We start from the raw sequence: 26,506 nt of genomic DNA, 5'->3' as shown, positions 1-26,506 counted from the left end.
GGAGCTGCGACCGCTGCGTCCAGCCGCCGGACCGACGTCCAGCCGTGCAGCCGGCGGGAGCCGCGCCGGCCCCACCCCCACCGCAGCCCCCCGGCCGAGCGCCCTCCCCGCTTCCCGCCGCCGTGCCGGTAAGTCACGCTCTGCGCACCAAACTTTTCTGCTGCCAAGTTCGAGCGCGGCGGCCGGACCCCGAGCTGCACCGTGGCTGGCGGCGGGGGCGGGCGGGGCGGACGGGGGGCGAAAGCTTGGGAACCGCCGTCTTGAAATGACCTATTCACGACTCCATAGCTCCCCTAAAATGGATCTCGCCCATTTCCCGAGTTGGCAGAACTCTAGCTTTTAGCTGGTTAAACTTGGAGAGAGGGAGAGGGGGCTGTTCTGGAACTTCGCTCCCCCTCCCCCATTTCCCTGAGAGGTAGCCGTTCTCGATACTTTCCCTCGGTATTTCGAGGCTCTTTGGCCCCCTGAAAGCTCATCCCCTCCCAACTCCGGCGTGGCAGAGCCCCCTCCCCCCGGCCCCCGTGGCCCGCCTCCTCCCCTCTGCGCCCGGGGACCCCGCGATCTTTCGGGCCGTGCACTCCCTCCGTGTCCACCCGTCTGGCATCCCGGCCAAAGACGTGCGGGGCTGGGGCCGGAGTGGTGGGAGGGGCCGGGGCCGGGGCTCGTCCGAGCCCGGCGGGCGGGGCCGCGAGGGGGAGGCGTAGGGGCCGGACGGGGCGGAGCAGGCGCCAGTTGCGGCCGGCGCCGGGGTGGAGAGTTGTGCGCCGGTCCCTGGGCCTGGGCTCGGGCTCGGGCTCGGGCGCCTGCGATGTCTCAAGATGGCGGAGCTGGGCGAATTAAAGGTACCGGCCCCCTCCCCCATCCCCATCCGGACCGAGCCCGGCGGTCCCCCGAGTCGGGGGAGCGACGGGGACTGGGCGCTGAGGGCTCGGGGGGGAGCTGGAGACGTGGCGGGCACCGGCTGCTGGGGATGCGAGCGGCGGCTGCGGCGGGGAAGGGGCTGCGGCCGGGCCCCGGGGGCGGGGCCGCCAGGGCGAATGTGAAGAGAAGATGGGGCGGGGACCACCAGCTGCTGCAGGCCGCCGCAGCGCAAAGGGGCAGGGACATGAGGGGGCAGAGTCAGGAGGAGAGACTCCTTGGTAAGGGCAGATGCAGGGGGGGGAGGGGCCGGGGAGAAGACCTGCTGTAGAGGCGCAAGGGCCTTTGAGTCGATCCAAGGCAGAGGATGCGACAGTGGGGCCAGATGCAGGGGTGGGACTGGGGGGCAGCCGTGCGGGAGCCTCCTCCGGGAAATGCGGCTGAGAGAGGCTTTAGTGCCGCTCCTGGGAGCCGAGTCTAGGGAAGTACCAGTGGGCGGCTGAGATCTAGGGGGCGGGGCTGTGCGGGCGCTAGATCGAGGGGTGGGGCAGGAGCATCCCCGAGCCCCCGGGGAAAGTCCGGCCTCGTTGAGTGGGTATCTCTGGGCCGAGACTGGGGAATGTGGAACTATAGGATAGGAAGGGGGAGTCTTGACCGAGACAACGGGTAAATAAAGACAGGGCAGAGGAAATAGGATGGGCAGAAAGGTAGAGGGGCAAGTTTTTCATCCCAGTCCTCAAAAAGGGCCCAAAGCCATGAAGCGTCCTATGAGGGGAAGACACGCGGAGGGCTGGCAAGGCCTGCCCGTGGCACCGTCTCCTAGAGAGTCACAGGTCGGAGTCCTTTAAGGAGAGAGCTTCTGGTGCCCTCCCACACAGCCTTGAGAGTAACCATGTCTGAGGACATCTCAGGGAACCTTAGGAAAACCTTGGGGTTCCTCCCCTCACCTCCTGGCTTTGTTCTTCCTTCTGAGATGGAGCCATAGGTGCAGTCACCAGGCCCAGCCGCCTTTAGGAGAGCTTGAGGTTCTTCACCCTGGCTGTGGGCCGCCTGCCTTCTCGTCCTTCTGGGGCCTCTGTTTAGAGATATGCCCTCTCCTCTTCCACCCCCGTGGAGGCAGGGGGTGGGAGGATCACTCTTTTTTCTCTATGAAGGAGAGAAGCAGGATATTCGTTCCTGGCAGGTGGAGTAAACAGGTAAACAGGAAGGATACTTGGACTCCACAATTCACTGTTAACCACCTCACTCCAAGTTTTGGTCTTGTTTCCCCTCCAGAAAAATAGGACTGAGGGAGGGGTGGTTATGTAAATACCCTGAGAAAGGATTTGGGGAAGTTATGAACATTGAACCTGACCTGAAACCCTGGCCACAGAAGCTTCAGAGGCTTGGAGAAAATGGCCGAGGTGGATTGAGGTGTTGGGAGGGGTGGGCCGTGGGGAAGGGCGGGCCTCCATCCACCTGGCCCCTGTCTTCCCTGTGGGGTTGTCTGGCCTGAAACCTCTTCCCAGGGGCCTGGGATGGGTCTGAGATGGGTCTGAGGGCCTGAGAAATATCAGGGGATATGAGAAGCAGCTTAAAGGCAAGTCCAGGCCCCAGGCAGGGATGGAGGTGGGAGGCTGTGGTGACTCAGGTTGCCTGAGCATGGCTGGCTGTCTGCACCCTGCCCTCTGCCCCAGCCAGGTCGACTTCCAGGCACAGAGAGGTAGGGTCGTTCAAACCCTGGGGATAGTGGTGAGGTTGACTTGAGGGTTGCTAAAATGGGACTGAGATATCCCTTTGGCCAGGCTGACTGTCTGGCAGTAATCCACTGGCTGCAAAGCATCTTTCTGATCAGTGCTGGTGGGAAGGTGGCATTGCCCATCTGGGGGCTCAGCCCCAGCGTCCTTGGTAGGACAGGCCTGTGTAAGGTAGGATTCTCAAGCTTCTCTCTTCTCCACAGCACATGGTGATGAGTTTCCGGGTGTCTGAGCTCCAGGTGCTCCTCGGCTTTGCTGGCCGGAACAAGAGTGGACGGAAGCACGAGCTCCTGGCCAAGGCCCTGCACCTTCTCAAGTCCAGCTGTGCCCCCAGCGTCCAGATGAAGATCAAGGAGCTTTACCGCCGACGCTTCCCCCGGAAGACCCTGGGGCCCTCGGACCTCTCCCTGCTCTCTCTGCCCCCTGGCACCCCTCCTGTAGGCTCCCCTGGCCCTCTAGCTCCCATCCCCCCGGCCCTCTTGGCCCCTGGCACCCTGCTGGGCCCTAAGCGTGAAGTGGACATGCACCCCCCTCTGCCCCAGCCTGTGCACCCCGATGTCACCATGAAACCATTGCCTTTCTATGAAGTCTACGGGGAGCTCATCCGGCCCACCACCCTCGGTACGGCTCTCCGTGGTCCCTCAGTCTTCCCGGACTGCACGCCTCCAAGCCCTTCCTAGGCCTTAGTCCTGCGGGATCAGCAGCCTGGGGTGGGGGCAGCTTCTGTGGCTGCCTTTGTGTGGGCTTGGGAGTAACTACCCCTTTCTGTCCTCAGCATCCACCTCCAGCCAGCGGTTTGAGGAAGCGCACTTTACCTTTGCCCTCACCCCTCAGCAAGTGCAGCAGATTCTCACATCCAGGTACGTGTCTTCAGGCCTTTTGTGCCATCCGCGGGTCATCACCCCTGGCCTCACTCTCTGGCTTTCTTCTCTTCTGTCTCGCTCTCCTCCCTATCCGTCCTCTTGCACCTGTGTCGTCTCTCATTCTCTCGTATGTCTCTTCGCTGACCCCTGGACATCTAACTTCTGTGCCTCTGTTCACCGCTGCCCGTCAGGGGCCACTTTCTCACGCCTCTCTCTCCCCTTCCCTGTTACAGAGAGGTTCTGCCAGGAGCCAAATGCGATTATACCATACAGGTGCAGCTAAGGTGAGTCGACCCTCCCTTCCCGTCAGGCTCCCATTGGGGGTGGGAATGAAATACGGGTATGACAGATACTCCTGGGAGATGGCCCCGCTCTGCCACCTCCACCCAGCCCTGGGTCTCTCGTTGGATGCTGAGGCCTACATATACCCATGACTAATTTTCTGAGGTTTCCTGCCTCTCTGCCAGATTCAGCTCAAGGAACTGCCTCGCGCCCTTTCATACGCTCTCGTCTCTTCCCAGGTTCTGTCTCTGTGAGACCAGCTGCCCCCAAGAGGATTATTTCCCCCCCAACCTCTTTGTCAAGGTCAATGGGAAACTGTGCCCCCTGCCGGTAAATGCTCTTCTCTTCTGCAGTGACCCCTTCCCTGTTTCAGTTCCTGAACGTTCCCTACAAACCTGTCATGAAAGAGACATGCTTGGCACACAGTAGGTGCTCAGTTTGCTGATCGAATCACTGTACTCTAGAGAGTTCTAAGATAGTGTTGAACAAGGGTTCTGTCAGAACCCAGAGGAGGGACTTTTGTTCAACCCAAAGGTTCAGGGAAGACTTCTCAGGAGTGATGACCCCAGAAGTGAGAGCTGGACAGTATGGGGCGTCCCTGTTCTGTTCTTCCTCCTCCGGAACTCAGTGAGTGGGTTCCGGTTTCCTTGGTCAGTGACTAAGGTCTCCTTCCCCCCCCAGGAGTGAATCTCACACACAGCCCTTGGATAGTGCCCCAGTTCTGTGAATCACTGCATGGGCCCCCTCTCCTTGGTCGGTGCGTGAGCTTAGCCTTCTCTCCGGGGACTGACTAGCCCGAAACAAGATGTTTTGACCAGTCCCTCCCTTCCGCAGGGCTACCTTCCCCCCACCAAGAACGGAGCGGAGCCCAAGAGGCCCAGCCGCCCCATCAACATCACACCCCTGGCTCGACTCTCGGCCACGGTTCCCAACACCATTGTGGTCAACTGGTCTTCTGAGTTTGGACGGGTGAGTACAGCTGAGGTGGGGGAGCGGGGGGCTGGAGGAGCCTGCGGGGTTGAGGGGTACTGCCCGGTGTCCTGGGTTCGGGAAACTTCTTCCTTTTTATGGTCTCTTTGCCTTAACTTGCTGTCTCTGGTCTTTATGTGACAAAGTGTGTGTGGGGGGTGTTGGTGGGCAAAGCAGAGGCTAATCGTCTCTCCCCATCCCCCACCCCCGCCCTGCCTCCAAGTAGAATTACTCCTTGTCCGTGTACCTGGTGAGGCAGTTGACCGCAGGGACCCTTCTACAGAAACTCAGAGCAAAGGGCATCCGGAACCCCGACCACTCCCGGGCGCTGAGTGAGTAACATCCTGCCCTGCTTCGCCGCTCTGATCTGGATCCAAGTCCTCCTGGCCCTCCAGCCCTTATAATCAAGTCCATACCTCTCACGACAATCGACCTCACCTGTCACATTGACCCCAGCCCTCCCCGACCCCCTAACCAGTCTTCGCGGTCAAGAGGTCAGACCATCCCAGGCACTGAGTGACACCCTCGCATTCCCAGTCATACATCTGCTTTGCACCTCCCAGACCCCCACTCCGTCCCCACTGGAGTCTGCATTCTCTAGACTGGACAGTCTTAAGGACCATCCAGTGTAACCCTCTCGTGATGCTATAATTCCCTCTAGGTCATTTCTGCCATAGTACCACCCAGGGATGGGGAAATCTCCCTCCCCAGCCCCGCCTTCGTCACCCAGGTCCCAGACCACCCCACGTGACATCTCAGCTGCCCCTCTAGCCTTGCTAACCCCGTGGCTCTGGCCTCACTCTTGTTTCAGTCAAGGAGAAATTGACCGCTGACCCGGACAGTGAGGTGGCCACTACGAGTCTCCGGGTGTCACTCATGTGCCCGGTGGGTACAAAGGAGCAGAGATGGGGTGGAGGGTGCGTTAAGCGTCCGGACTCAGAGGAGGGTTCCTTGGGCTGCTAGAGTGAGGCTTTCTGGGGGTTACGGGGACTCTGACCAGAGAACTCCTCTCTCCTCAGCTAGGGAAGATGCGCCTGACTGTCCCTTGTCGCGCCCTCACCTGCGCCCACCTGCAGAGCTTCGATGCTGCCCTATATCTACAGATGAATGAGAAGAAGCCGACATGGACATGTCCTGTGTGCGACAAGAAGGCTCCCTATGACTCTCTTATCATTGATGGGTAGGGCCAGTCTGCATTCTGCTTCCTCCTACCTGGGACAGTCACTAGGAACCCCGCGCCCGCCTCTCCCACCCCCACAGTCTGCTCCTTTTATTATATATCTCCAACACTGAGGACTTACTATACACCAAACACAGTGCTGAGCTCTTCGCCTGCCTTATCTCATTGAATCCTCATAGTAACCCTGTGATCTAGGTACTGTCATTACAGGTGAGGAAACTGAGGCCTGGAGAGATTGAGTATTTTGCTCAAAGTTCTGTTAGTAAGCGGCAGAGCCAATGTATCGAAGTGTTGTAACGTATAGATACATTGGCTTGTAACCTATCTATGGAGCGGTTGTAATATCGTCACCTGTAACAACTACCTGACCTCCCACCGAGCACAGCAGGGAAGTTCTTTTGAGGGCCGATGTGCTGCTCCAGCTGCTTCTCATCCCCTTCCAGAGCCTGTGGTTCTTGTTCCCTTTTTAAGATAGTTTATGGAGTCCCCGTATCTCTGCTCCTTTCGTCTTGGCCCTAGTGCTACATGAAGTAGGTGTTTAGAATGTATTTAGTTTAAAATGTAGCATTTGAAGTTTGCAAAGCTCTTTTATATACTTTATTTGATTCTAACAACTCAGAGAGGTCAGCAGGGTGGATAAGCCCTACTTTACAGATGAGGAAACTGAGGTTCAGGAAGGTGGGTTGCAGAATCCTCAGCCACTGTCCCGGCCCTCTCTCAGCCCCATGAAGTCCCTTCTCCCCCCTCCCCCAGGTTATTCATGGAGATTCTTAATTCCTGCTCGGATTGTGATGAGATCCAGTTCATGGAAGATGGATCCTGGTGCCCAATGAAACCCAAGAAGGAGGCATCTGAGGTTTGCCCCCCGCCAGGGTATGGGCTGGATGGTGAGTGACCCCTTGTCTCCCAGCTGAGCTAAGTCTTAGATGGCCTCTTCTCTGAGACACAGTCTTCTTACCACCCATAGGCCTCCAGTATAGCCCAGTCCAAGAGGGCAATCCTTCAGAGAATAAGAAGAAGGTTGAAGTTATTGACTTGACAATAGAAAGCTCATCAGACGAGGAGGACCTGCCCCCAAGCAAGAAGCACTGTCCTGTCACCTCAGCTGCCATCCCGGCCCTACCTGGAAGCAAAGGGTATGAGGAAATAGGCTGAGTCTGTAGCGGAAGGGACAGAGGAAGAAGTCAGGAAAGCATTCTGGTCACTGGGCAAAGCCTGGGGCAGAGAGGACACCTGGGAGGCTGAGCTGGGTGAGGGCATGCGCGGTTCGCTGGCTACCAGCTCCTTCCTTCCCTCACAGGGTACTGACATCCAGTCACCAGCCATCCTCGGTGCTACGGAGCCCAGCTATGGGCACACTGGGCGGGGATTTCCTGTCCAGTCTCCCATTACCCGAGTACCCACCCGCCTTCCCACTGGGGGCCGACATCCAAGGTAGGACACTGATCACAAGGTGGGGCTATACTGCCACGTCCTCCCCAGAACCAGGTCAGAACCCCTGCTCCTTTTCAGAGCTTTCTGGTTGTCTTTGCAAAGGGCCACAGTCCAAGGAGCTTCTTTGGGTTTTTCTGGCAGTGAAGGGGTCAGACTGGAGGTTGATATTAATTTTTTTTTTCCTACCAGGTTTAGATTTATTTTCTTTTCTTCAGACTGAGAGTCAGGTAAGTGGTCCTTCTCTTCCCTTGAAGATCTCAGATCTCTGAAGCCTCTTTTCTGGGCACTAGTGGGCACCCTCCCGCTCTCATTTTCCCTGGAGACCTAAGTCTGTTTTTCCCAGGGAAAGGGGGCAGGACGCAAGCGGTTTATTTCCCTCCCAGGCCCCACCTGGACTTCCTCAGATTCCCATTGGGCCTTCCTCATTACCGTCCTGTCTCGGGGTTTAGAGCCCCGCCCCGCCTGCTCACCCCCACGCCCGTGCACTTGCACTTGGGCGCTGCGCCTTCTCCAGCCGGACAGCCCACGTGTTTTAGACGCCCACAAGGCTAAGAACCTAGCGGGCTGGAGGGGCATCTCCAGGTGGGGAGTCATGCTGGGGTGTGGGGAGGTGGGGAGGGCCAGAGACAGGCTGCTTCTCAGATACCTTGGGGTCCGGAGGGGTGGATGTAGCCCATAGCTCTGAGTTGAGTGACGGGAGGCGGGTAAAGTCAGGATGAACGCTGAAACTGTGCCCTTGATCCCTCCCAGCACTATGGCCCCTCCGTCATCACCTCGCTAGATGAACAGGATGCCCTTGGCCATTTCTTCCAGTACCGAGGGACCCCTTCCCACTTCCTGGGCCCACTAGCCCCGGCACTGGGGAGCTCCCACCGCAGCACTACTCCAGCACCCCCTCCTGGCCGTGTCAGTAGCATCGTGGCTCCTGGGGGGGCCCTGAGGGAGGGGCACGGAGGACCCCTGCCCTCAGGTCCCTCTTTGGCTGGCTGCCGGTCAGACATCATTTCCCTGGACTGAGTCCCCTGCATTACGGAAGCTTCACTGTCCCCCAGTGCTATGGAGTCCAGACCCCTGGCCACTGTCACCCCTCGGGGGTTTGGCCAAAGGCCAGAAAGACCTTCATGGACACTTGTTTTTGGCCTCATGTCTGCCTGACAAAGCCAGCACCCGAAGGATTAACATTTAACCTCTTTTTAAGGACATTTGGGTTCTATTTTCGGAACTGTTCTGTAGATGGTGGGCAGTCCTTTGGGTCTGCTAACCTAGGCAGTGGGGGGCAGATGGGGCGCAGTGTGAGGTGAATCCTCGGCCTTGACTGTCTAGAGCCTCATGGGGAAGAGGCCCTTCGGGTGTCCCCCAGATGCCCTCTCTTTCCGTCCCCCAAACCCACGGCTCAGCTCCTTCCCCACAGCCGCTGTCTCTTCGTGTCCATTCCGTCCTCTTTGGCCAAACAGAAAGGTGGAGAAACTGAGACAGGCAGACTCGTGGATAGAGAACTCTATTTTGGGTTGCAGATTTTTGTACATAAACAGGAAAAACCAAAACACGTCCAAAGATGACTTCCCCCACCTCCTGCTTCCCAGTATGACTGAGGAGGCGACAGGCCTTAGCCCCGATCCCCAGGGCTTTGGGAGCGGGGGCCTGTCTCCTGGGCCTCTATTTATATATTTAAGTTCATGATGTTTCTTAGCCAAGCAGCCTGGGGCCAGAGCATCTGCCCCTGGTAGGTCTGGCTCGTCCTGCACCTTTCCCGGGAGGTGGGAGGGCCCTCGCGCTCTCCTCACGCGCCTTTTTCAGGCTCCTCCAGGGCCTAGGACCTCTGTTGTAATTTTACTTTTTATTCCCAAAGTTGTAGCAAAGTTCTTACCCATAATAAAGGTTGTGAATGTTCTGTGAGTGTCACGGAGGTGGGCTGGGGAGGGGATCACGCACTTGGCTTTCTGGATCCCTGGTTTGTGGGTCAGGGGTCCGTGTTCTGCGCTTCCTTGGCACACCCTGGGTCCACGTGAGCTCCACTTTTACAAGGAGGGGGGTGTCACACTGGGGATTTCCTCCTTCCCTCTCCCACACGCCCACCAAGCATCCCCCAGCCCTCACCTTTGCCTGCCCAGATGCTGCAGCCAGAGCCCGAGGGCGAACTTGGTCCCCGTGCTGACTCTCTCTGTGTCCTCTGTGGTGGCTGGGGTCGTCCGCAGCAGTGTGGACATGGGCAAGGCCAGAGGTCGAGCTGCTCCGTCCTCTAGTTCCATTGCACTGCATAATGACAGCTGTCTGGGCTGTGCCAGTGGCTTGGCCCACTTCCATGTCCATTGTCATCTTACCCACCCGAGTATCACAGGGCTGGGCGGGTGTTAACCTCACTTAACAGAAACAAACATTTCGAAGAGGGTTAAATGACTTGTCCCAATGGGAGAGGGGGACGCAAACCTAGGTCTTCAGTGCCAGCCAGTCAGAGCCGGAGTTTGATGGGCCGTGTCGTTGATCTCATTTTCTCTCCATTATCAGTTGACCAACTCACCCCCTAAATCTCTCCCACCACCCAGAGTTCCCCCCGGAGGAGACAGAAACTGAACTTGTCAGTGTGTGTCGTGTGGGAGGGTCAGGGAGCTCGTACTTACAGGACGGAGGGTGGCAGTTCCTGGGAGAGGAGTCTGGGTGTCTCTGTCCCGTCCTCTGTAGCAGCCACTGCAGCTGCTACATCTGCTCCCAGCCACATAAAGGCGCTCACCTCACTTGGGTTTGGTTGGATCCGGGCCTGGGGCCAGATATGTTGATCCCCCCATCATGGCCTCTCCTGGGGGGCCTGGTCACAGCCTTACCCACAGGTGGCATGGAGAGAAACTTGGGGCAGGGGGAGAGGCTACTGGATTTCTTGGTTATCGCCAACTCGCCCCCTCCCCCACCTTGGTCACAGTCAGAAGCACCATTCTGCTTGGGCCTCCTGAGCCCCGGTTTCCTTCCTCCGCTGCCAGCCTTACCTGCAGCTGCTGCTCTGACTCCTGTGAGATCACAAGTAGGTAGAGAATGATGTGATGGTATTTGGGGAGACCCCAGCTCAGCCTAGGAGGATAGGCAGACTGAGAAGAAAACAGCGAAAGTGAGAACTTCCTGTCTTTTTTTGAGACTGTAAATATGGCTGAGGAAGAACAGGGTGGAGGTGGCGCCAGAGGGACACAGGTGAGGATCGGGGACTGGACTGCAAACCACCCACCCCACTCTCCATTGTTTTCCCCGCAGCCAGAGCAGGTAGGGCTGTTCTATGGGCTTCAGCGGGTTAGAATTTGTTCTTGTTTAGATAGGGAGGGGCCTCTCCCAGGTCTCTGTCTCACCTCCCATAACCCCAGAGGGACCCAAGAGAACTGGCCGGCGGGTAGCTGTATTCCGCTCTCCTCCCGCAGCTCTCGAAGCCCTCCATCCAACAGCTGGCAGGGAGGGAGGGCGGGTCAGAGGCCAAGTCTGCCCCGCCCACACCCAGGGTGGTCCCGCTGGGCCTCTGGGTTCAAGGAGGGGTGCAGGTTGGGTCAGTTGACTGGTTACCTCTTCAAGTTCCACGTGCCCACCTGCAACAAGAGTGGGCGCAGTAGGATGCTGGTGGTCCTGAAAGGTCTCCCTCACTGTTTACACTGCCCCCTCTAGGGGGCGCAGATGCAGTCGCAGCGTCCTGTGATTAGGCCACAGGCCACATTTCCGGGCCTATTTCCCTGTCCTGAGACTGGGAATAGCGTTGTTCCGTGAAGGGCACGTTTTTCACCTGGACTTGGGGCCAAGTCTTCAGGGCGCTCACCTGGAGGCACCCAGAGGTTAGGGGAAACGCGGAGGGTGCGTGTCCTTCGGGTCAACAAGACGGTCTGGTCGCTGGACTGCAGAATGACGGCCACACCCAGGTCCACACCCCGACCGGTGGGCAGCTCCGTTCCCGGAGGCCTGGGTTGCTGGTCCAGGGCCGCGAAAGGGCAGAAAGGGGATCGCTGGTGGGAGGGAGCCGCTAGGGTTAGGTCCTCAGAGGCGGGCGGGATTTCAAAAGCGGGGACACCGCGCGACGGGGAGGAGGCCGCGTCGGGGCGGTCGGGCCGGCCCCGGGTTTCTCGCCCCGGCCCCAGGCGGCACCGGCGGCCGCCCGCTCCGCCCGCTCCGCCCGCCGGGGCCCTGCTCCCCACCTGGAGCGGAAGCCTGGCCGAGGCGCCCGGGAACGGCCCGTCCGAGAGGAGGAGCTGTCCCCGCTTCCAGCCGCAATGCGTGGGCCACGGCCCGGGCCCGGGCCCCGCGCCCAGGAGGCCACACACACTCTGCGCGAAGCCCACCGACTCCGGGCGCCCGGACAGGAGCAGCAGCACGCGCGCCGCGGCCATAACGTGGCTCTGTCGCTGCGGCCCGCTCGGCGCCCTCTGGTGGCCCAGAAGCGCCTCCCCTCGGTCTGCGGGGTGGGAAGGAAGCCAGGCTTCCCCAACGTCCCCGGAAATTCAGGCCTAACACTTGGGGATGAGATATAGGTGTAATGTTAACAAATGACAAAAAGGAGAACCCCCCAGGAGACCCTCTCTAAATTCTCGGCTCCTCTTCTCTTCTCATTTCTGTGTTTAGGACAATGATCCCCAGACCGAATGACTTCTGGACTCACTTGTCACCTCCCACCAGCCATGGACTAACTCTAAGCACACCTCCACAGCACTCCGCCCACCTGTTACAGCAGGTATGGCCTGGAATTAACTCGATCTGTCTCCTAACCAGACACCCAGGAGAGATTCTGAACTGCCCGCCCCCCATTCTCACGCAAATGGCAACCAAGTGCAGCAGATTCTACCTCCTTAAACTTTTTCAGATCCACGTCTTACTCTCCAGCCTCCATTGGACTAATTCAAGCCTTCCTCATATTCTGCCCGAGATGTGGCAAGTCTCCAAATAGCCACCAATTTGTTCTCTACAGTGCTGTCAGCGATCTTTCTAAAACACAAATCTGATCATTTTGCTTCTCATCGCTCTCAGGATAGAAGCTCCTTAACACACTGCAGGAAGGACCCAGCAGCCCCTGCCCCTGCCTGTCTTCCAGCCTCAGTTCTGGCCGGATTCATGCCCTATTTCCTAGTCACGCCCTATCTGCAGTTCCCTCAAGAACCAGGCTCTCCTTTCCTCTGGGATCCTTTCCCCCTTCCACCCGGCAAATTCCCATCTTTCAAACTACGGATCGTCACTTTTCTCTGTGCTCCCTTTCCTGCCCGACCTTTTCCCCTGTGGCCTCTCGATATATACTACTATCCGCCATGGCCCTCCAATACTTCTTTGTATTTAGCTGACTCATCCCACCAGACTGTATGCTCAAGGCTTAGTCATCTTTGTGTCCTTAGGGCCTGGCCCAGTACTGGGCACATAATAGGTGCTCAGTAAATGATGGTGAATGGCTTGGCGGCAGAGATGCTATCTTATTTATTTTCTGTATTATACTTAATCTAGTGGCTAGCAATTAATTGACACTCAAATGTTAAATGAACTAGAGAGAACATTAGTAGAAAGAAACCACAGATTATAAAACTACTTTAAATGAAATGAAGCTGCTGTGACAAATTACATGAACGGTATTAACCACAGTCCTGAGAGAAAACTTAAGAGGTCGTTTTAAGGAACCATGAAGAGTAGGGCAATGATTTGTTACTTACCAAACGTGGGGCATTATCCTAAGTGTTCTACATACATAATTTCAGATGTGCTAGAAGCCTAGAGCTAGCTAATGTGGCTTCTAGCCATAGATTCTAGTGTGATTGAGCCAATCCATCTGAAAGCCCTAAAAATAGCTTTTCAACCCCCCTTGGTGGTAGTCTTTCACATTCTCTATGCCAGGGGTCCCCAACCCTCGGGCCACAGACTGGTACCAGTCTGTGGCCTGTTAGGAACCGGGCTGCACAGCAGGAGATGGGCGGCAGGCCAGTGAGTAAAGCTTCATCTTTATCTGCAGCCACTCCCCAGTGCCAGCATCACTGCCTCAGCTCCGCCTCAGATCATCAGGCGTTAGAGTCTCATAGGAGCACCGGTCCCTGGTGCCAAAAAGGTTGGGACCACTGCCTTACATAGTGTGTGTGTTTCAGATTACAGGGTAACAAAGAACAGCTGTCTTTTGAAAATGGAACGACCTGCTTAAGAAGTTTCTTCCATTGCCAAGGATGTTCACCCACGGGCTGGGCTGACTTCGTGGTGGGAACTGATGCGTCTGATAGATGATTCATCTAGTTGATTTTAAGGTTCTTTATCCTGCTAAGATTTGAGGAGGGAAGAATATAGTGCTGGGTTGAAGACAGGATCAGCAAATTTAAAAAAATATGCCAAACTCTTTCTGGTGTATTCTAGGTGGTCGGATACAGCTTCCGTACAAGATTCTGTTACTTATCCCACTGCCAAGAATGCATCCAGGCACCTCCTTTATTTTTTCTTCCAATCCCCCAGATCTTTTAAGGAACATCCTTCTTCTGGGTCATTATCTCTTCATGGTACTCTCGATGTATGACTCCAGCAGGAAGATAGTTTCATCCACCTGGATCTCACTGGCATCCAACCTGAGTGAAAAAGTGAAAGCATCTGCCCAGACTGAACATCCACTAGCACATCCTGGGTGTGGCCAGGGAGAACTGCTTGCTTATCCTTGACAGTAATGGCTAGAAAGCAGATCATTCTCCCATTTACTGAGCATCTCTTATATGCCAGACACTGTGGAAACTGCTGAGGACTCAAAAGATATAGCCTATGTCCTGAGAGAAGTCACAGTCCAATGTGCAACCAGGAGAAAGACTAGCACGTTTAAAGGCACAGGTGTAAAAGGACCTAGTATGTTTTCAAATAGAAGCTGAGAGTGGCTGAGGCTGATTAGGAACAGGAATAGAAGGGAACTTCCTCAACACGACTTAAGCCGCTTGTGAAAACCCCACAGCCAACATCACGCTGATGGTGGAAGACCAAAAGCTTTCTCCCTAAGATCAGGAACGAGACAAGGATGTCTGCTTTTCACTTCCATTCGACCATTTCCTGGAGGTTCTAGCCAGGGCAATTAGGTAAGAAAAAGAAATAAAAGGCATTCGGGTTGAAAAGGAAGAAGTAGAGCTATTTCTAGATAGACAACACGATCCTATATATAGAAAAATCTCGAAGGATCTGCAAAAAAAAGGACTAGAGTCAATAAACAAATTTAAAAGTTGTGGGATATAAAATCAAAACACAGAAATTAGTTCTATTTCTATACACTAACAATGAATGATTCAAAATGAACTTAGGAAAATGCTAAAATAGCATCAAAAAAGAATAAATTTAACAAAAGAACTGCAAGACTTGAATACCAAAAATGACAAAACATCATTGAAAGAAGTTAAAGACCTAAATATATGGACGGGCCTCCCCTGTTCATGGGTTGGAAGATTTAATACCGTTAAGGTGGTAATATTCCCCAAAGAGATCTGCGAACTGAAAGCGATTCCTATTGAGGCGCCTGGTAAGGAGTAAAAAGAAAAGATGGAGACAGGCAACTATGAAACTGTAAAAGGCTCTATATGTCACGCCAAGGAGTCTGGTCTTTGTACTGCAAATATAGGAGTTGATAAAGCATTGAAAGGAGGAGAGCGATACTATCAACCACTTTAAAGATAATAACTTTGAGAACATGTAAGAGATGGTTTGAAAAGGGAGGCGATTGTGAAGATCTAGGAAAGAGGTGATTAAGGCCTGCATGGGGACCAGGGTGCAAGGCCAGATTAGAGACACATTCCTGAAGTAAATTCAATCACCTCGGTGAACAGGAGTGTGTGTGGTGGGGGAGGAGGAGCTGAGAATGTCTTCGGTTTTTAGCTTTGGAAAATAGGTGGATTAAATTCTGACAACTGAGCTGGAAAAGAAGACAGCGAGTTTAGGTTTGCTCGTGTTAAGTTGGAGGGGTTGCAGGATGTTGAGGTGGATTTGTCTAGAATGTAGTTTGAAACAGGTTTGAAGCGCGTGATGCTTACTTGTTGACATTACGTTTCAGGGTCTCTAGCTGCTGGCGCTCAGGGGCTGTGATCATCTCTTCTATTTCTTGTAGCTGTGCCTCCTCTGCGCCTGTAGCCTGCATAGACGCGATGATGGCTTCTACCCGCTGAGACTTTTCTAGTAGACGCCTGTCAGACAAACACAGCTCTGAGGCCCGTCCCCTAGCCTCGGAGATTCTTCTACCCTTGAGCCCTGGGACATAACCCCCCTTTTACCACGTTCCTGGTCAAAGTGGATAATGCCCTTCTCCAAGGATGTTTTCTGCAAACTTAATTAGAAATGTGACTTCACTCCTGAAACTCTTACTGCTTCTCACTTGCACTTTAAGTTTGGTGCCAGTTTGTACATTTCTCATGAATTTAATCCACAAAGTTATTTTATTGGCAGTATATTAGAAAAGTGTAGAGTAATGCATGATTTATGCCAACCTAAGCCAACAATTCAAGGCAACTAGCCTGGTTATTGTTTCTTGGTTTCTATTTCTAGAGGAAGCTTCCCCGCAAGCCTTTGACCTTGAAAAATGTACTTAATTACTCAACTAAAAATGCTACTCACTTGTTCTCTTTGGTTTCGAATTGCCTCCTTTCTATCAAGTTGGCTATGCTCTGAGGAGAGAGAAGAAAGATAAGAAATGCATATAATTCTATTTCTATTTAAGTAGCTCAGGTAAAATGGCGAAAGAGGGGCATGAGGGTGTGACTTGTCTGTGCGGAGGGGGTGGGGGGAGGGCCAGGAGTTACCTTGTAACACCTGTGCAGCAACATTCGGGCAGCTGACAGGATGCTCACTGTATATAAATAGAAGGTCCTGGATGGGGCATGGTCTGGTGTTTTGGGAATTTCCTATTTGTCCATAGAAAGAAAAATAAGAAAAAATTATACTGTTCTTCACAACTGGCAAAGTAGACACTTGTCCCGTACGGAGCTACTTAGCCCCCTCGTTCACATATAGTTTCCTCTCCCACAGTCGTCCAGCATCTGTGTTTATGACATAATAAGCCATGTGGAGAGCTGGGCTGCCCATTTTTTCCCCATCCTGAGTGGGGAAGAAAGAGAAGGCAACTCACATTTCACTGAGCAACTCTTCGATGCCAGGTAGCTTGTACTGAATCTTTACGACAAACCACGTAATTCCACCATCTATTACCATTTTATAGACAGGAAAAATGATGGTGAAGAATCTGCTCAGTGTAACTGGATAAGAGGTAGAGCTGTGATTCTGACCCCAAAATCCATTCTATCCATTTCCTCATAGATACTGTTGATAGATTTAACCTGTAATAAACTTAAGGCTTAAGAAAGGACAAATCGCAGGGACTAAAAGCTATAGAAAAAAGGTAGGGTGATTCTGGGGTGGTATCTTGGCGGTCCTCTTTCTTTACTAGGCCAGTTAAAGCGCCACAATTATCTTTCAAGTGCTTTCTATGTCTCTGTTAATCTTTTCTGTCTCAGAGCTGGGCGAAGAGTTCGCTTGAGGTACAGGGTGTTTGCCTCAGGAGTTTCTCTCACTCTACACCAGCTCTGCTGGTTGGCAGTCTTGACACCAATGGTTACCTGGAGTGATATGAAATTTTCTGAGAGCATCTTATAAAGCATATCCTTTGCCTCCTTTGCTGGAATCATTGCAAAGTCTTCTACCTGCTTCTGCTCCAGGTGTTTCTTTTGCAAAACTAGACGGAATATTCTGGCACAGCGAGACCCAAATCTGGAAAGGAATGAAGAAAGCAAATGGCATACCAATGTAGATTAGCTTTAGCTCCGAGGCTCAGATGGCAGTTGCTGTGTTTCCATGTGTTGAGCCAGGAGCAGAGCCAGGAGCAGAGAGAAAGGGTGATCGGAGCATCTTTCACAGCTCCACAGGCTGGTGACGGTCCTGCTGATCTAAGGTAGTCACCGACTGCCGAGGCACTTGAGTGCCTCAGTTCCTGCGCTGGGAAGTAAAGGCTTTAGGAAGGCTGGTTAACTGGCATCACTCGGAATTAAGCAGGAGGATATTTAGGGTGGAGAGTAGTAGTAGATGGGATCCACAGCAGGCTGGGGGAAAACGGGCCAAGCTGTGCCAAGGTGCACCTATGTTGGTTGTTTACATAACGATCAAATTACTCATTCGAATGGGGCGTGGAAAGGACGTGTTGGACCCCCCACCCCAGTCGGGGGGACCCCCTTACCTCTCCTGGACGACCGACTCCAGCGTGGCTGTGGCTAGGGATCCTAGAGCCTTATGCAGGTCTTTTTGTAGAGAATTAAGGTCACTCAGTAATGTTCTGGCCTGGGCATTGTGATCTTAGTTTCGTTCCCAAGTCTCTAATTTAAAAGTTAAACGTTATTTTGTTTTTCACATTGGTCTCATTTACGTTTTATAAACATTTCAAAACCTTAATTAACTAAGGTGTTTATGTCAGGAATTTGCTTAACTAAAATTTACTTCTTTATCACTAATGTATTAATCCAGTTTTCTAACATATTTAGTATCCTAAATATTATCAAATCTGTTTCATAGTCTGGCTGCCTGTGAGGAAACAGCCGGTAAGGATACTGATGACATACATTCCGCCGCCACTGTCGCCAGACTTTCCAACAAACTCTAGCTGTTAAAAAAGAGAGAGAGAGACAGAGAGGGAGTTAACTGAATAGAAACTGGTTCTGTTTCTGAAGGAGCAAATCTGGCCAAGAGTCTGCAGCAGGCGACCCTCCTCTCGGAAGATGGTGGAGAAACCGTCTGAGTTGGTTCGGTAGAGAACGAGGGTTCGGCAGAACAATGCCAGGTATCAGTGGCAGAAATAAATCACGAATACAGCAGAAAAGAGAAGTAAACAAACAAAAAAGCCGAAACAGACTTACTGGATCATCTGCCAACAGAGTGAGGTACTGATCAAGAACCTGCTTAGCGATGTTATAGCCAACAGGTAAGGATCTGAAGATCTACGGAGAAGAAACAGTGCAAATGGGTTTGGGAACTTCAGATTGCTGACGTTACTGAAATAAAGATGTTTTAACTTTAGATACCACAGGTACGAAAATGTCCAAAAATACAGTAGCGTTGTTTGTAAAAGTAGAAATCTAGGAATCATCCAAACGTCTAATAATAAGGAATTAAAATAAAGTACAAAATAGCTGTTAGGTGGAATATGACATGGCCATTATGAATAGGACAGATTTATAGATACCGACATGAAAAGGTTTACATTATACTGTCATGAAAAATGTAAGTTGAGAACAGTATAGAGAGTATAATCTATTTTTTTGGTTAAAAAATATACATATACCTATATAAGTGTGAAATGATACATTAAAAAGAGATCTTAATAAAGATAAGTATCGAACTATTAACAGGGATCTCTGGGCCTGGGATTATGCACAACTATATATATATATATATCTAAACTGAGGTACGTTATATATGATAAGAAGCACAGGTTAAGGGTTCAAGCTGAGTGCTGACGATTGTATAGATGCATGTAACTGCCGCCCACAATAAGATATAGAATACAGCCAACATTCCTGAAAGTTTGGGGAACTACAACTTTTAAAAAACTATACATTTCTATGCTGTTTGAATATAGTCATGTAATTACTTTTGTCATCAGAAAAAAACTGAACTTTTTGTTTGTAATAAGTTTAAATTTTTTAAAATAAGTAATATAAAGAAATAAGTATATTTTATGTGGATACATATAATTATCAAAGTAATAGAATATAAACATTCTTGAAATAGTAAATATTAATATTTGAAGAAACAGCTATATTAAAAACAAATTTAAAATACACGAAATAGTCTACAGCCATGCTATCCTGAACAAGTCCGATCCTGTCTGATCTCAAAAGCTAAGCCTGGTTAGTACCTGGATGGGAGACCACCTAGGAAGACCAGGTACTGTAGGTGTAAAAAATAAAAGAAAATAAGGGATTGTAAACTGACAAGGTCCTTGCAATCTGTGAGGTCAGCCAAGGGTTGCCTCTCCTAAAAAAATAAAAAGAAAAAAGAAAAAAAAGAAAAGAAAATACATAAAATATACCGAAAAAAAAAAACCAAAACCCAACTATAAGGAGCCAAATAATATCCTGAGCACCAAGGCTCTCAGGTTCCAAATGGTGCATTCTCAGAACAGGAACAGCTTGTCCTCTGACTAAGGGAATGGTTTAGATTTTTAAAAGCTGGATCCCAAGAGACCAAATGTTTCAGTACCCACCCCCGGAATAGAACCCCGGTCCCATCTCAAACAACAGAGACTCTTTTAAGGCTCAGACCTCAACCTAACCCCAGGCTGTACGTATGATAATGACGATATAAAAGTGGTGTAAGAATGCGGCACTCACCTCATGGGAAGACAGCGGCTGTGTGAAGGGGGCGCCAGACGGGGTGGTGACCTCGCTCACCCGGAGCATCGTCCTCACAATCTCGCTGCTGGTCTGGGTTTGAAAAGCGGACCGGCTTTCAGAATTTGCTCTGCTGCGCTGGCTCTGGCTAAATGCCAATGGCCACATCTGACAAATAAGTGAATGTCTCTGATGGCTACTCTCCCACCCACTTAGATATCACCTGGTCCATCCTGTTGGCGACTGCGCTGACAATGGCTTGGTCTCGGAAGTGCTGATGGAATCTGTCGAGGTTGGCCTGCCAATAAATCCCATCATCTGGAATGGGCTGGGGAGGAGAAAAGGATAGAGAAACGTCTAGATGCAGTGAGGAGCTGGGATTGAACTGGTCACCATTTCTTTTCTGACACGGAAGCAACAAATTGGTTGCAGAAAAATCACCCAGTCATGTGGATCGGTGCTACAACAAACCCGTACTCTCCAACATCATCAGATACTCTAAGCCCACTCCAGTCTTCCTCTATTTTATATTTTGACCGTCCTCCAGTATCCCCAAATCTCTCATTTACTTCGCCTTTCTCAATCTTAGCAAATGACCTTGACTCTCATTTCAGAGAAAAAATAGAAGCCAGGAGGCCAGAATTCATTCAAATTTGTGTACATATCCCTACCGCGTTTTCCTTTTAAAAAAAAAAAATTGTATTTTTACCGCTTTTATCACAGTGCGGGAATGTTCCTCCTTTCACCTAAGGTTAGTGCCCACACCGGTATACTAGATCTCGCCCCGTCCTGCATTCTCAGGGTCCCAGCTCAAGCAGCCTTCCCTCCTCTGCTCCAAATCTTCAGCCGCTTTGCTGTCTTCTTCCCATCAGCCTTTACCTTGTCCAGATCTTTTTTACTCTTAAAGAATTCTTCTCCAACATTATGCCTTCTCTCCTTTTCATTTCTGTCTAAGCCAAGCTTCTTAAAGAGATGGCCATCCTAGCTGTATCCCCATCCACGATGTGTTTAACCCATTGCCACCATTAGACCGAGAGATGCCAAGGCCCCCAGGACCAGCTTGTTGCTAAGTTGAGAGAATACTGTCCAGTTCCGACCTTATTTGATCTTTTGAAGCATAAGGACGGGGTAGAACATTTTTTCCTTCCTAACTCTATGTGGCCCCTTGGATTTTGTGACACCATTCTTTCTTGGTGCTCCCCTAATCATTCTGGCTACTTTTCCTCAGTCTCCACAGATTCCTTTCCAGAAACCACCTGTAAATGCTGGTGTCCCTGGGATTCTGTTCATAGCCCTCGTTTATGTTCTACATATTCTGCTTAGGTGATTTTCTCTGCTCTCAAGGCTTCAATTACTGATGTACTTCTGAATCTATTACATCATTCTAGAACTCCCTATGAAGCTCCAGATGCATAGACTCAACTGCCATTTGCACCTGTTCCCCAAAACTGTTCTTTTCCAAAATTTCAACTAACCCAATTTCTTAAGCTAGAGTAGTTGAGTATCATCCCTAACCCCTTGCTCTCCCTCACTGACCATCCAATTGCCAAGTTCTATATATTCTTCACATTATCGGATGTCTCCTTTTCTTTACCCTGACTGCCATCATCACCTCACTGCAGGCTCTAACTGTGGCTCACCTGGATTACTAAACTAGCCTCCTATTTTTCATTTTTCTTTTTAATAGAGTGGACGCTATCAAAAGGGTGATGGGTTTTCTGCTTTTAACCTTGCTCCTTTTGCATCATTCCTCCCAAAGAGCAGTACTTTTTAAAAAAAATATTTTTGGCGTCACAATTCCCTTGACTCTGAAGAAGCCTATGGAGTGCTCTACAGAAAAATGCACATGCACAAATACAGCTGGATTCTCTGAAATCCCTCCATGGAATTGTACAAGTTGTGAACCACTGTACTCCAGTAACCTTTCTAAAATACAAATCTAGCCATTTCATTCACCTGCTTAAAATCCATCAAGGACTACCTTGGCCTTCAGGATAAAGTCCAAACCTCTTAGTCAGTTAAGAAATAATTTTATTGATAGCTTGCTACTATTCCAGGTGCCAGGGTCAAGATATTGCCCTTGAGCAGTGTATGGTCTATTGGGGGTACAAGGACAAACGTGTACACAAATAATAAATAATTTCACCTACTTATAAATGCTATGACGATGAAATGGAAAAATGTGGTAGTGACTGGAGTAGAGGGTGGGCAATGGTGCTCAAACTGTTAGAAAATGGCATTTGAAAAAAAAATTTTTAAAAATTAAAAAAGAAAATAGCATTCGAGCTGAGAGCTGAACGATGAAAAAGAGGCAAATACATGAAGGTCTGGGACAAGCCTTTAAAGCAGAAGGATGACCAAGGGACAAGTCTGAAGACTGGGAAGAGTTCGATGTTTGAGGAACGGAAAGAAAGAAGCCGGAACACAGTGAACGAGAGGGACAGCGCAACGGGCTGGCGCTGGAGAGCTTCGTCTCCAGCACGTCCCGGAAAGACCCGGCTCACGTAAGGCTTAACAACCCGCAGTCAAGACTTGCGTTTCTTCTAAGACAAATGGGACGCTATTAAAGGAGTCTGAACGAGCGATGTGTTGAGATAGAAAAAAAAAAATTAACTTAGAAAGTCATTTTGGCTCTAAATAGATAAGAAGGCAGGTAGAGAGACCATTTGCGAGAGTGTTGGCGAAGTGCTGACTAGAGATGACAGTGGTTTAGGCTCCGGTGACAGCAGTGGAGATGGTGAGAAATAGCTGGAGTTGAGGTAATTTTGGAAAGAAGTTTTACTGTGAGACTGGACGGTTCCTAGGACTTTGGCCTAAGCAAATGGTGGTGTCCTAGGTGGTTGGCTTCGGTGGTGTCCTTCAGTAAGATGAGGAAAGATGAAGAGGCAGCAGATATTTGGGTGGGGGACAACAATTCTTCTGTTTGGCCATATTGACTTTGAGATTCTTATTAGACATCTTTATAGGGATGCTGAGAAGGCACTTGACTGTAAGAGCTCAGGCCTATACATATCTCTCTCTAGACTCATTTCTCACCACTGGCTCCCATGAGGCTCTATGTTCCAGCCATACTGAATAACACAAATTTTTTCACCTTCAGCCCCCTTTTTTTGCATAATCTGCTACCTCTGTCTAATGATGGATGGAAGTTAAGCCTCAGAAGGGAGACAGCAATGGAATTCACGCCTCGTTAGTCTATTCCTGGCCAGTATTTAACAAAGTTCACAGTCCCTCGGTCCCTCGGTCCCTCGGGGCTCATCTCACTGCTCTTTCTGGCTTGCTTCAGGGTGAGGACTCCTAACCAGGAAGCCCTGTTACCTCTTTGTTGTCTGTGGTATGTTTTGGTCTCTTGGCCTTGGGCTCCCCGGCTGCATCGTCCTCGGACGATCTCCTCCTTTTACCTTTTCCTGCCAAATAAAACAATCGTACAGTTAGGCTCTAACTCATATGATCACAAGACATGATCACACATGAGAGCAGGTGTCTCCCCATTCCAAGAACATCTGTAGCTGCCTCTAGGTTGGAGCTGCTGAGGAGACGGAGTAGCTATAAGAAAGTCAAGTAAACGATGAAGTCATCTGAAACTCAACATGTTCGAAAAGAAATTCATGATCTTTTGCCCTCAAACTGCCTCTGCTCCAGTGTATCCTTTCATGGTGAATGCACAGTGCCATCATCCCCCCACAAGGGCAAGGCAGAAACATAGATGTCATTCCCGATACCTCTGTCTCCCTCACCCCTTGGACATCTTTTGCTGGTTTGTCTACATTTACCTTTGCCCTATCCTCTCTGCACACAGAAAAATATTTTAAAAATGCAGGTTGATCACATGTCACTTCCCTGCTTAAAATTCCTTTCGTGATTTTCCTTTGCTCTTAGGATAAAAACCAGATGCTCTGTGAGGTCCTACATGATCTAACCCCTGCTTATCTCCCTAACCTTATCTCACGGCTCTCTCTCCTTTGCTCACTATGCTTTAACTAAGTGACCTGCTTTTACTTCCTCAAATACTCTATTTTTATTCTCACTACATACTATTCCTTTTGCTAAAAATGCTTATTCTCTGTGCCTCTTCATACCTTACCTAACTGGTTGGATCCTACTTTTGCTTTAAATCTTAGCTCACGTGCCACTTTCTCGAAGAAGCACATGCCCCAAGTCCCCAGATAAGTCTGGATCCATGTTATATATTTGCAGAATACTTCAGTTTTCCTTCATAATACTTAGCACAGTTTGTTATACATCTACATGGTTGATTAATGTTATGTTTCTTATACTAGACTTAAGCCTCATAAAGGTAGAGACCATGTTGGTTTTTCATTATTTTATACCAAAGTATCTGGCACAGAGTAAATACATGTAACTGCTTGATTCATTCATTCATTCATTCATTCAACAATCATTGAGGAAGAATCTATAATTAGAGCAAGTCACAATTCCAGGGGTCAAAATTCCTTACCTATCAAGCTCAGTTTAGGAACCAGGTACATGTCCTTTTCATTGATGACAAGAGTAGGGGCCGGTGGCGGTGGCCCAGGGTCTGAATTCTCAGTGGCAGGCACCATCGGGCAACGCTGCACAAAGTGTGTGTCTGCTAGTCGCATAAATGTGTTTGACACCTCAGCATAGTCCATGGTCTTGCCATCTGTACGACAGGAGTAAAGAGGCAGGTGAGATGGCCTGATAGCTGAGAGTCCGCTCCTGCAGCCAGCCAATCTCTTTCGCTAACAGCTGTGGATATGGTACTAACCCTCCATAGTCTCTGTGAGCCGGTCTGCCACTTTCTTTACGACAGCTGACATTGTCATTTTGCCATTCAACAGCAGCTCCTCCACAATCAGCTCTCCGGTGTCACTGTACAGTGTTTTGGCAGTGTAGATATACCGGGGGTACCTGAGCATTCGCAATACTCGGCTGCATTGGGCTTCATACTCCACCACGCCACGTTTGTGCACTTGATATATCACCAGGTTATGTTGGATGAGGACACACAGGGCCTTCTTTACCTAGATAAGACCCCAAAGAAAGAGGAAATATCCAAAGACAGCTCACTACTGCGGGCAAGTTTTGTCCAACAGTTTACTAAGCATCGGGAGATAGCCAGATAATTTCTGTGCTGCTTTCCTCCCTCCATTGGACTAGCTAGTAAGAATCACATGTCAATGGAAGAAATCAGGAAGATTCTTTGCTATGATGTTCATACTTCCTCTGATCTGCATCTTTCAAGGTACAATTAATTTCCCCTCTATTCTCATTCCATTAAAGGTAGTACTGAGATTAATAGGCTCTATATGAATGAATGAGGTATGGCAAAGAAAGAGCAAAGATCTGCCGAAGAGCCATGCTGGGCCAGGAACACTTTGAGAAGCAGAATCTTGGGGCCTAAGTCTCATCCTCTTTTCCCCAAATAACATTGTTCTGATCCTACAGCAGGCTTCCTCCCTTTCCACTTCATGAGGTGGGGAGTAACAATATTCAAAGATAGGTAATAGAGATTAATAAAATGAAAGCAAATTAATATCATCCAAATATACCTGATCTAATGATGTCCCTGTGTCATGGGCAATTACTCTTAGTGACTGGCTGCCATTTCTGATTAGGTGGACTCCAATTTTCTCCACGATCTCTCCAAAATGCTCTTGCAGCAACAAAGAGCAGAGTTTAATTTCTGCTTGAGTCATGGTACTGAGGAGTCTCAGAGCTAGGAAAAAAAAAGACTGTATGATAGAAAGTTTTTCTTTTCTGTTGAGATTAGAGCTGCTGAGTACAAATTCATGTACTCTTTGGAGGGCAATTTGACATTACATATCAAAACCTTAAAATCTTGCATACCTTCCACCTAATAACTTTGTTGTGGATACTATGCTCTAAGGAAATAATAAAAAGGTATTACTGTAGTTCTCTTTAGAATACTGATATCCTAGAAACAACGTAAGGTTTAACGACAAGTAATTAATAACTATGGTATACCCACACAATATAATCTGTACTAGTATTGAAAATTGTTCATTAAGTGAAAGAAGCAGGCTACAAAGCCATAAGTAGGAAAAAAATGTATGCATTGAAAAAAAGGCTGGAAGACTGACCATACATCACTTTATCTTTATGGGATTGTGTATGATTCTAATTTCCTTTAAAGATTAGGTGTAGATGGTTTTGCAATGTCACAGACCTTAAAGTCTATTCTTTATTGTTTGGAAGAATTAAGGCCAAATCACAGGCCACTGGGAGTGAACAGGCAGTCATTCCCAGTCCATAAAGGAAATGACAACTTAGAAAAAGAAATTGAGAGATCAAGGAGAGCTTCACAACAGGATGTTTCAAATAGGAAATGAAGCGTGTTGTCTGCAGGGCAGTATTTAATTCTGAAATTTCTACTTATTAACAAAGTAGATACAAACAGAAACAGCTTGACTGACTATATAATCACGTCCTTATTATCATAAGTGCTACCAAACGTTCGTTCATTTATTTCCCCTAATTCCTCAGAAGCAAGTCTTTGCCTCTCAGCCTCGGTATCCCAATCCACATGTTTTCGGGGAAGCATCCCCAGACCCTTTGCCATCCTCGAAAGGATCTGCAAGGAACTTGGTTCCTGGCTCTTTACTCCCTTCACGTAGGTTCCCGTTCGGGACTTGGGGCCTTGGTCCAGAGAGACAGGGCTGCTCGTTCAGATAGCATTTTCCACTAACCTCGGGGTCAATGCAACCTAATGCCACCGAAGTCCCCACAGCGGCTTCGCGCGGCTCTGGCTACCGCTGGGGCAGACGGGGAGCTCTCCGCCCTTTCCTGCAGGAGGACGGACACCGAGGCGGACCCGGAAACAGGGAACACGTGAGCCGCTCTAGCCGAGAGTTTCAGTGGTTTCCG

At 50.1% G+C, this 26,506-nt stretch overlaps 3 protein-coding genes across 13 annotated transcripts; 1 reads left to right on the top strand and 2 right to left on the bottom strand.

The window, feature by feature from the left end:
- On the top strand, nucleotides 1-15,880 carry PIAS3 (protein inhibitor of activated STAT 3). 6 transcript variants are annotated; one of them, XM_039841385.1, is made up of 18 exons: nucleotides 726-842; nucleotides 2,013-2,054; nucleotides 2,798-3,215; nucleotides 3,370-3,454; nucleotides 3,691-3,741; nucleotides 3,979-4,069; nucleotides 4,574-4,708; nucleotides 4,935-5,040; nucleotides 5,520-5,593; nucleotides 5,728-5,888; nucleotides 6,642-6,775; nucleotides 6,856-7,024; nucleotides 7,189-7,322; nucleotides 7,512-7,549; nucleotides 8,073-11,122; nucleotides 11,904-12,012; nucleotides 13,400-14,356; nucleotides 15,319-15,880. In XM_039841385.1, exons 1-15 carry the CDS (start codon nucleotides 819-821, stop codon nucleotides 8,337-8,339), a joined length of 1,929 nt encoding a protein of 642 aa, XP_039697319.1. In that variant the 5' UTR covers nucleotides 726-818; the 3' UTR covers nucleotides 8,340-11,122; nucleotides 11,904-12,012; nucleotides 13,400-14,356; nucleotides 15,319-15,880. The 6 variants fall into 6 exon arrangements, with proteins under 6 accessions (XP_039697324.1, XP_039697323.1, XP_039697319.1 ...); XM_039841387.1 differs by having other exon boundaries at nucleotides 8,073-11,141; XM_039841390.1 differs by lacking the exons at nucleotides 726-842; nucleotides 2,013-2,054 and adding an exon at nucleotides 1-128.
- NUDT17 (nudix hydrolase 17) lies at nucleotides 6,471-11,908 on the bottom strand. 5 transcript variants are annotated; one of them, XM_039841401.1, is made up of 10 exons: nucleotides 11,480-11,908; nucleotides 11,107-11,290; nucleotides 10,860-10,882; nucleotides 10,652-10,744; nucleotides 10,301-10,399; nucleotides 9,941-10,077; nucleotides 9,420-9,575; nucleotides 9,190-9,337; nucleotides 7,509-7,652; nucleotides 6,471-6,888 (listed from the first exon to the last, which is right to left on the bottom strand). In XM_039841401.1, exons 1-8 carry the CDS (start codon nucleotides 11,669-11,671, stop codon nucleotides 9,283-9,285), a joined length of 939 nt encoding a protein of 312 aa, XP_039697335.1. In that variant the 5' UTR covers nucleotides 11,672-11,908; the 3' UTR covers nucleotides 6,471-6,888; nucleotides 7,509-7,652; nucleotides 9,190-9,282. The 5 variants fall into 5 exon arrangements, with proteins under 5 accessions (XP_039697335.1, XP_039697336.1, XP_039697333.1 ...); XM_039841399.1 differs by having other exon boundaries at nucleotides 6,472-6,888; nucleotides 7,969-9,337; XM_039841402.1 differs by lacking the exon at nucleotides 7,509-7,652.
- On the bottom strand, nucleotides 13,630-26,477 carry POLR3C (RNA polymerase III subunit C). 2 transcript variants are annotated; one of them, XM_039841392.1, is made up of 15 exons: nucleotides 26,329-26,477; nucleotides 25,171-25,337; nucleotides 24,387-24,642; nucleotides 24,096-24,281; nucleotides 22,955-23,043; nucleotides 19,860-19,964; nucleotides 19,637-19,729; nucleotides 18,161-18,241; nucleotides 17,856-17,907; nucleotides 17,488-17,548; nucleotides 16,874-17,024; nucleotides 16,061-16,162; nucleotides 15,876-15,925; nucleotides 15,299-15,448; nucleotides 13,630-13,864 (listed from the first exon to the last, which is right to left on the bottom strand). In XM_039841392.1, the coding sequence occupies exons 2-15, from the start codon at nucleotides 25,315-25,317 to the stop codon at nucleotides 13,786-13,788; spliced, it is 1,602 nt and encodes a 533-aa protein (XP_039697326.1). In that variant the 5' UTR covers nucleotides 25,318-25,337; nucleotides 26,329-26,477; the 3' UTR covers nucleotides 13,630-13,785. The 2 variants fall into 2 exon arrangements, with proteins under 2 accessions (XP_039697326.1, XP_039697327.1); XM_039841393.1 differs by lacking the exon at nucleotides 25,171-25,337 and having other exon boundaries at nucleotides 26,329-26,469.
- Between the last annotated feature and the right edge of the window lie 29 nt (nucleotides 26,478-26,506).

Source organism: Pteropus medius, unplaced genomic scaffold, assembly GCF_902729225.1.
Source record: "Pteropus medius unplaced genomic scaffold, Ma_sr-lr_union100, whole genome shotgun sequence".
Taxonomy (NCBI): Eukaryota; Metazoa; Chordata; class Mammalia; order Chiroptera; family Pteropodidae; genus Pteropus; species Pteropus medius.
Note: the sequence above shows the minus strand (reverse complement) of the source record. Positions and strands in the feature narration are given on the sequence as shown.

What these genes read in the sequence shown, in the direction of transcription:
- POLR3C (XM_039841392.1), bottom strand. Translation starts at nt 25,317, where the DNA reads ATGACTCAAGCAGAAATTAAACTCTGCTCTTTGTTGCTGCAAGAGCAT. An exon ending in GCTCACAGAGACTATGGAGG is followed by an intron (nt 24,282 to 24,386) that starts GTTAGTACCATA and finishes CCTGTCGTACAG; the next exon opens with ATGGCAAGACCATGGACTAT. An exon ending in CTGAAACGTAATGTCAACAA is followed by an intron (nt 13,865 to 15,298) that starts GTAAGCATCACG and finishes TTTTTCACTCAG; the next exon opens with GTTGGATGCCAGTGAGATCC.
- PIAS3 (XM_039841386.1), top strand. Translation starts at nt 819, where the DNA reads ATGGCGGAGCTGGGCGAATTAAAG. An exon ending in CGGAGCTGGGCGAATTAAAG is followed by an intron (nt 843 to 2,012) that starts GTACCGGCCCCC and finishes TTCTCTATGAAG; the next exon opens with GAGAGAAGCAGGATATTCGT. An exon ending in CATCCGGCCCACCACCCTCG is followed by an intron (nt 3,216 to 3,369) that starts GTACGGCTCTCC and finishes TTCTGTCCTCAG; the next exon opens with CATCCACCTCCAGCCAGCGG.
- NUDT17 (XM_039841401.1), bottom strand. Translation starts at nt 11,671, where the DNA reads ATGGCCGCGGCGCGCGTGCTGCTGCTCCTGTCCGGGCGCCCGGAGTCG. An exon ending in AGTCAGAGCAGCAGCTGCAG is followed by an intron (nt 10,078 to 10,300) that starts GTAAGGCTGGCA and finishes ATCTGGCCCCAG; the next exon opens with GCCCGGATCCAACCAAACCC. An exon ending in GAACTGCCACCCTCCGTCCT is followed by an intron (nt 9,576 to 9,940) that starts GTAAGTACGAGC and finishes GTCATTATGCAG; the next exon opens with TGCAATGGAACTAGAGGACG.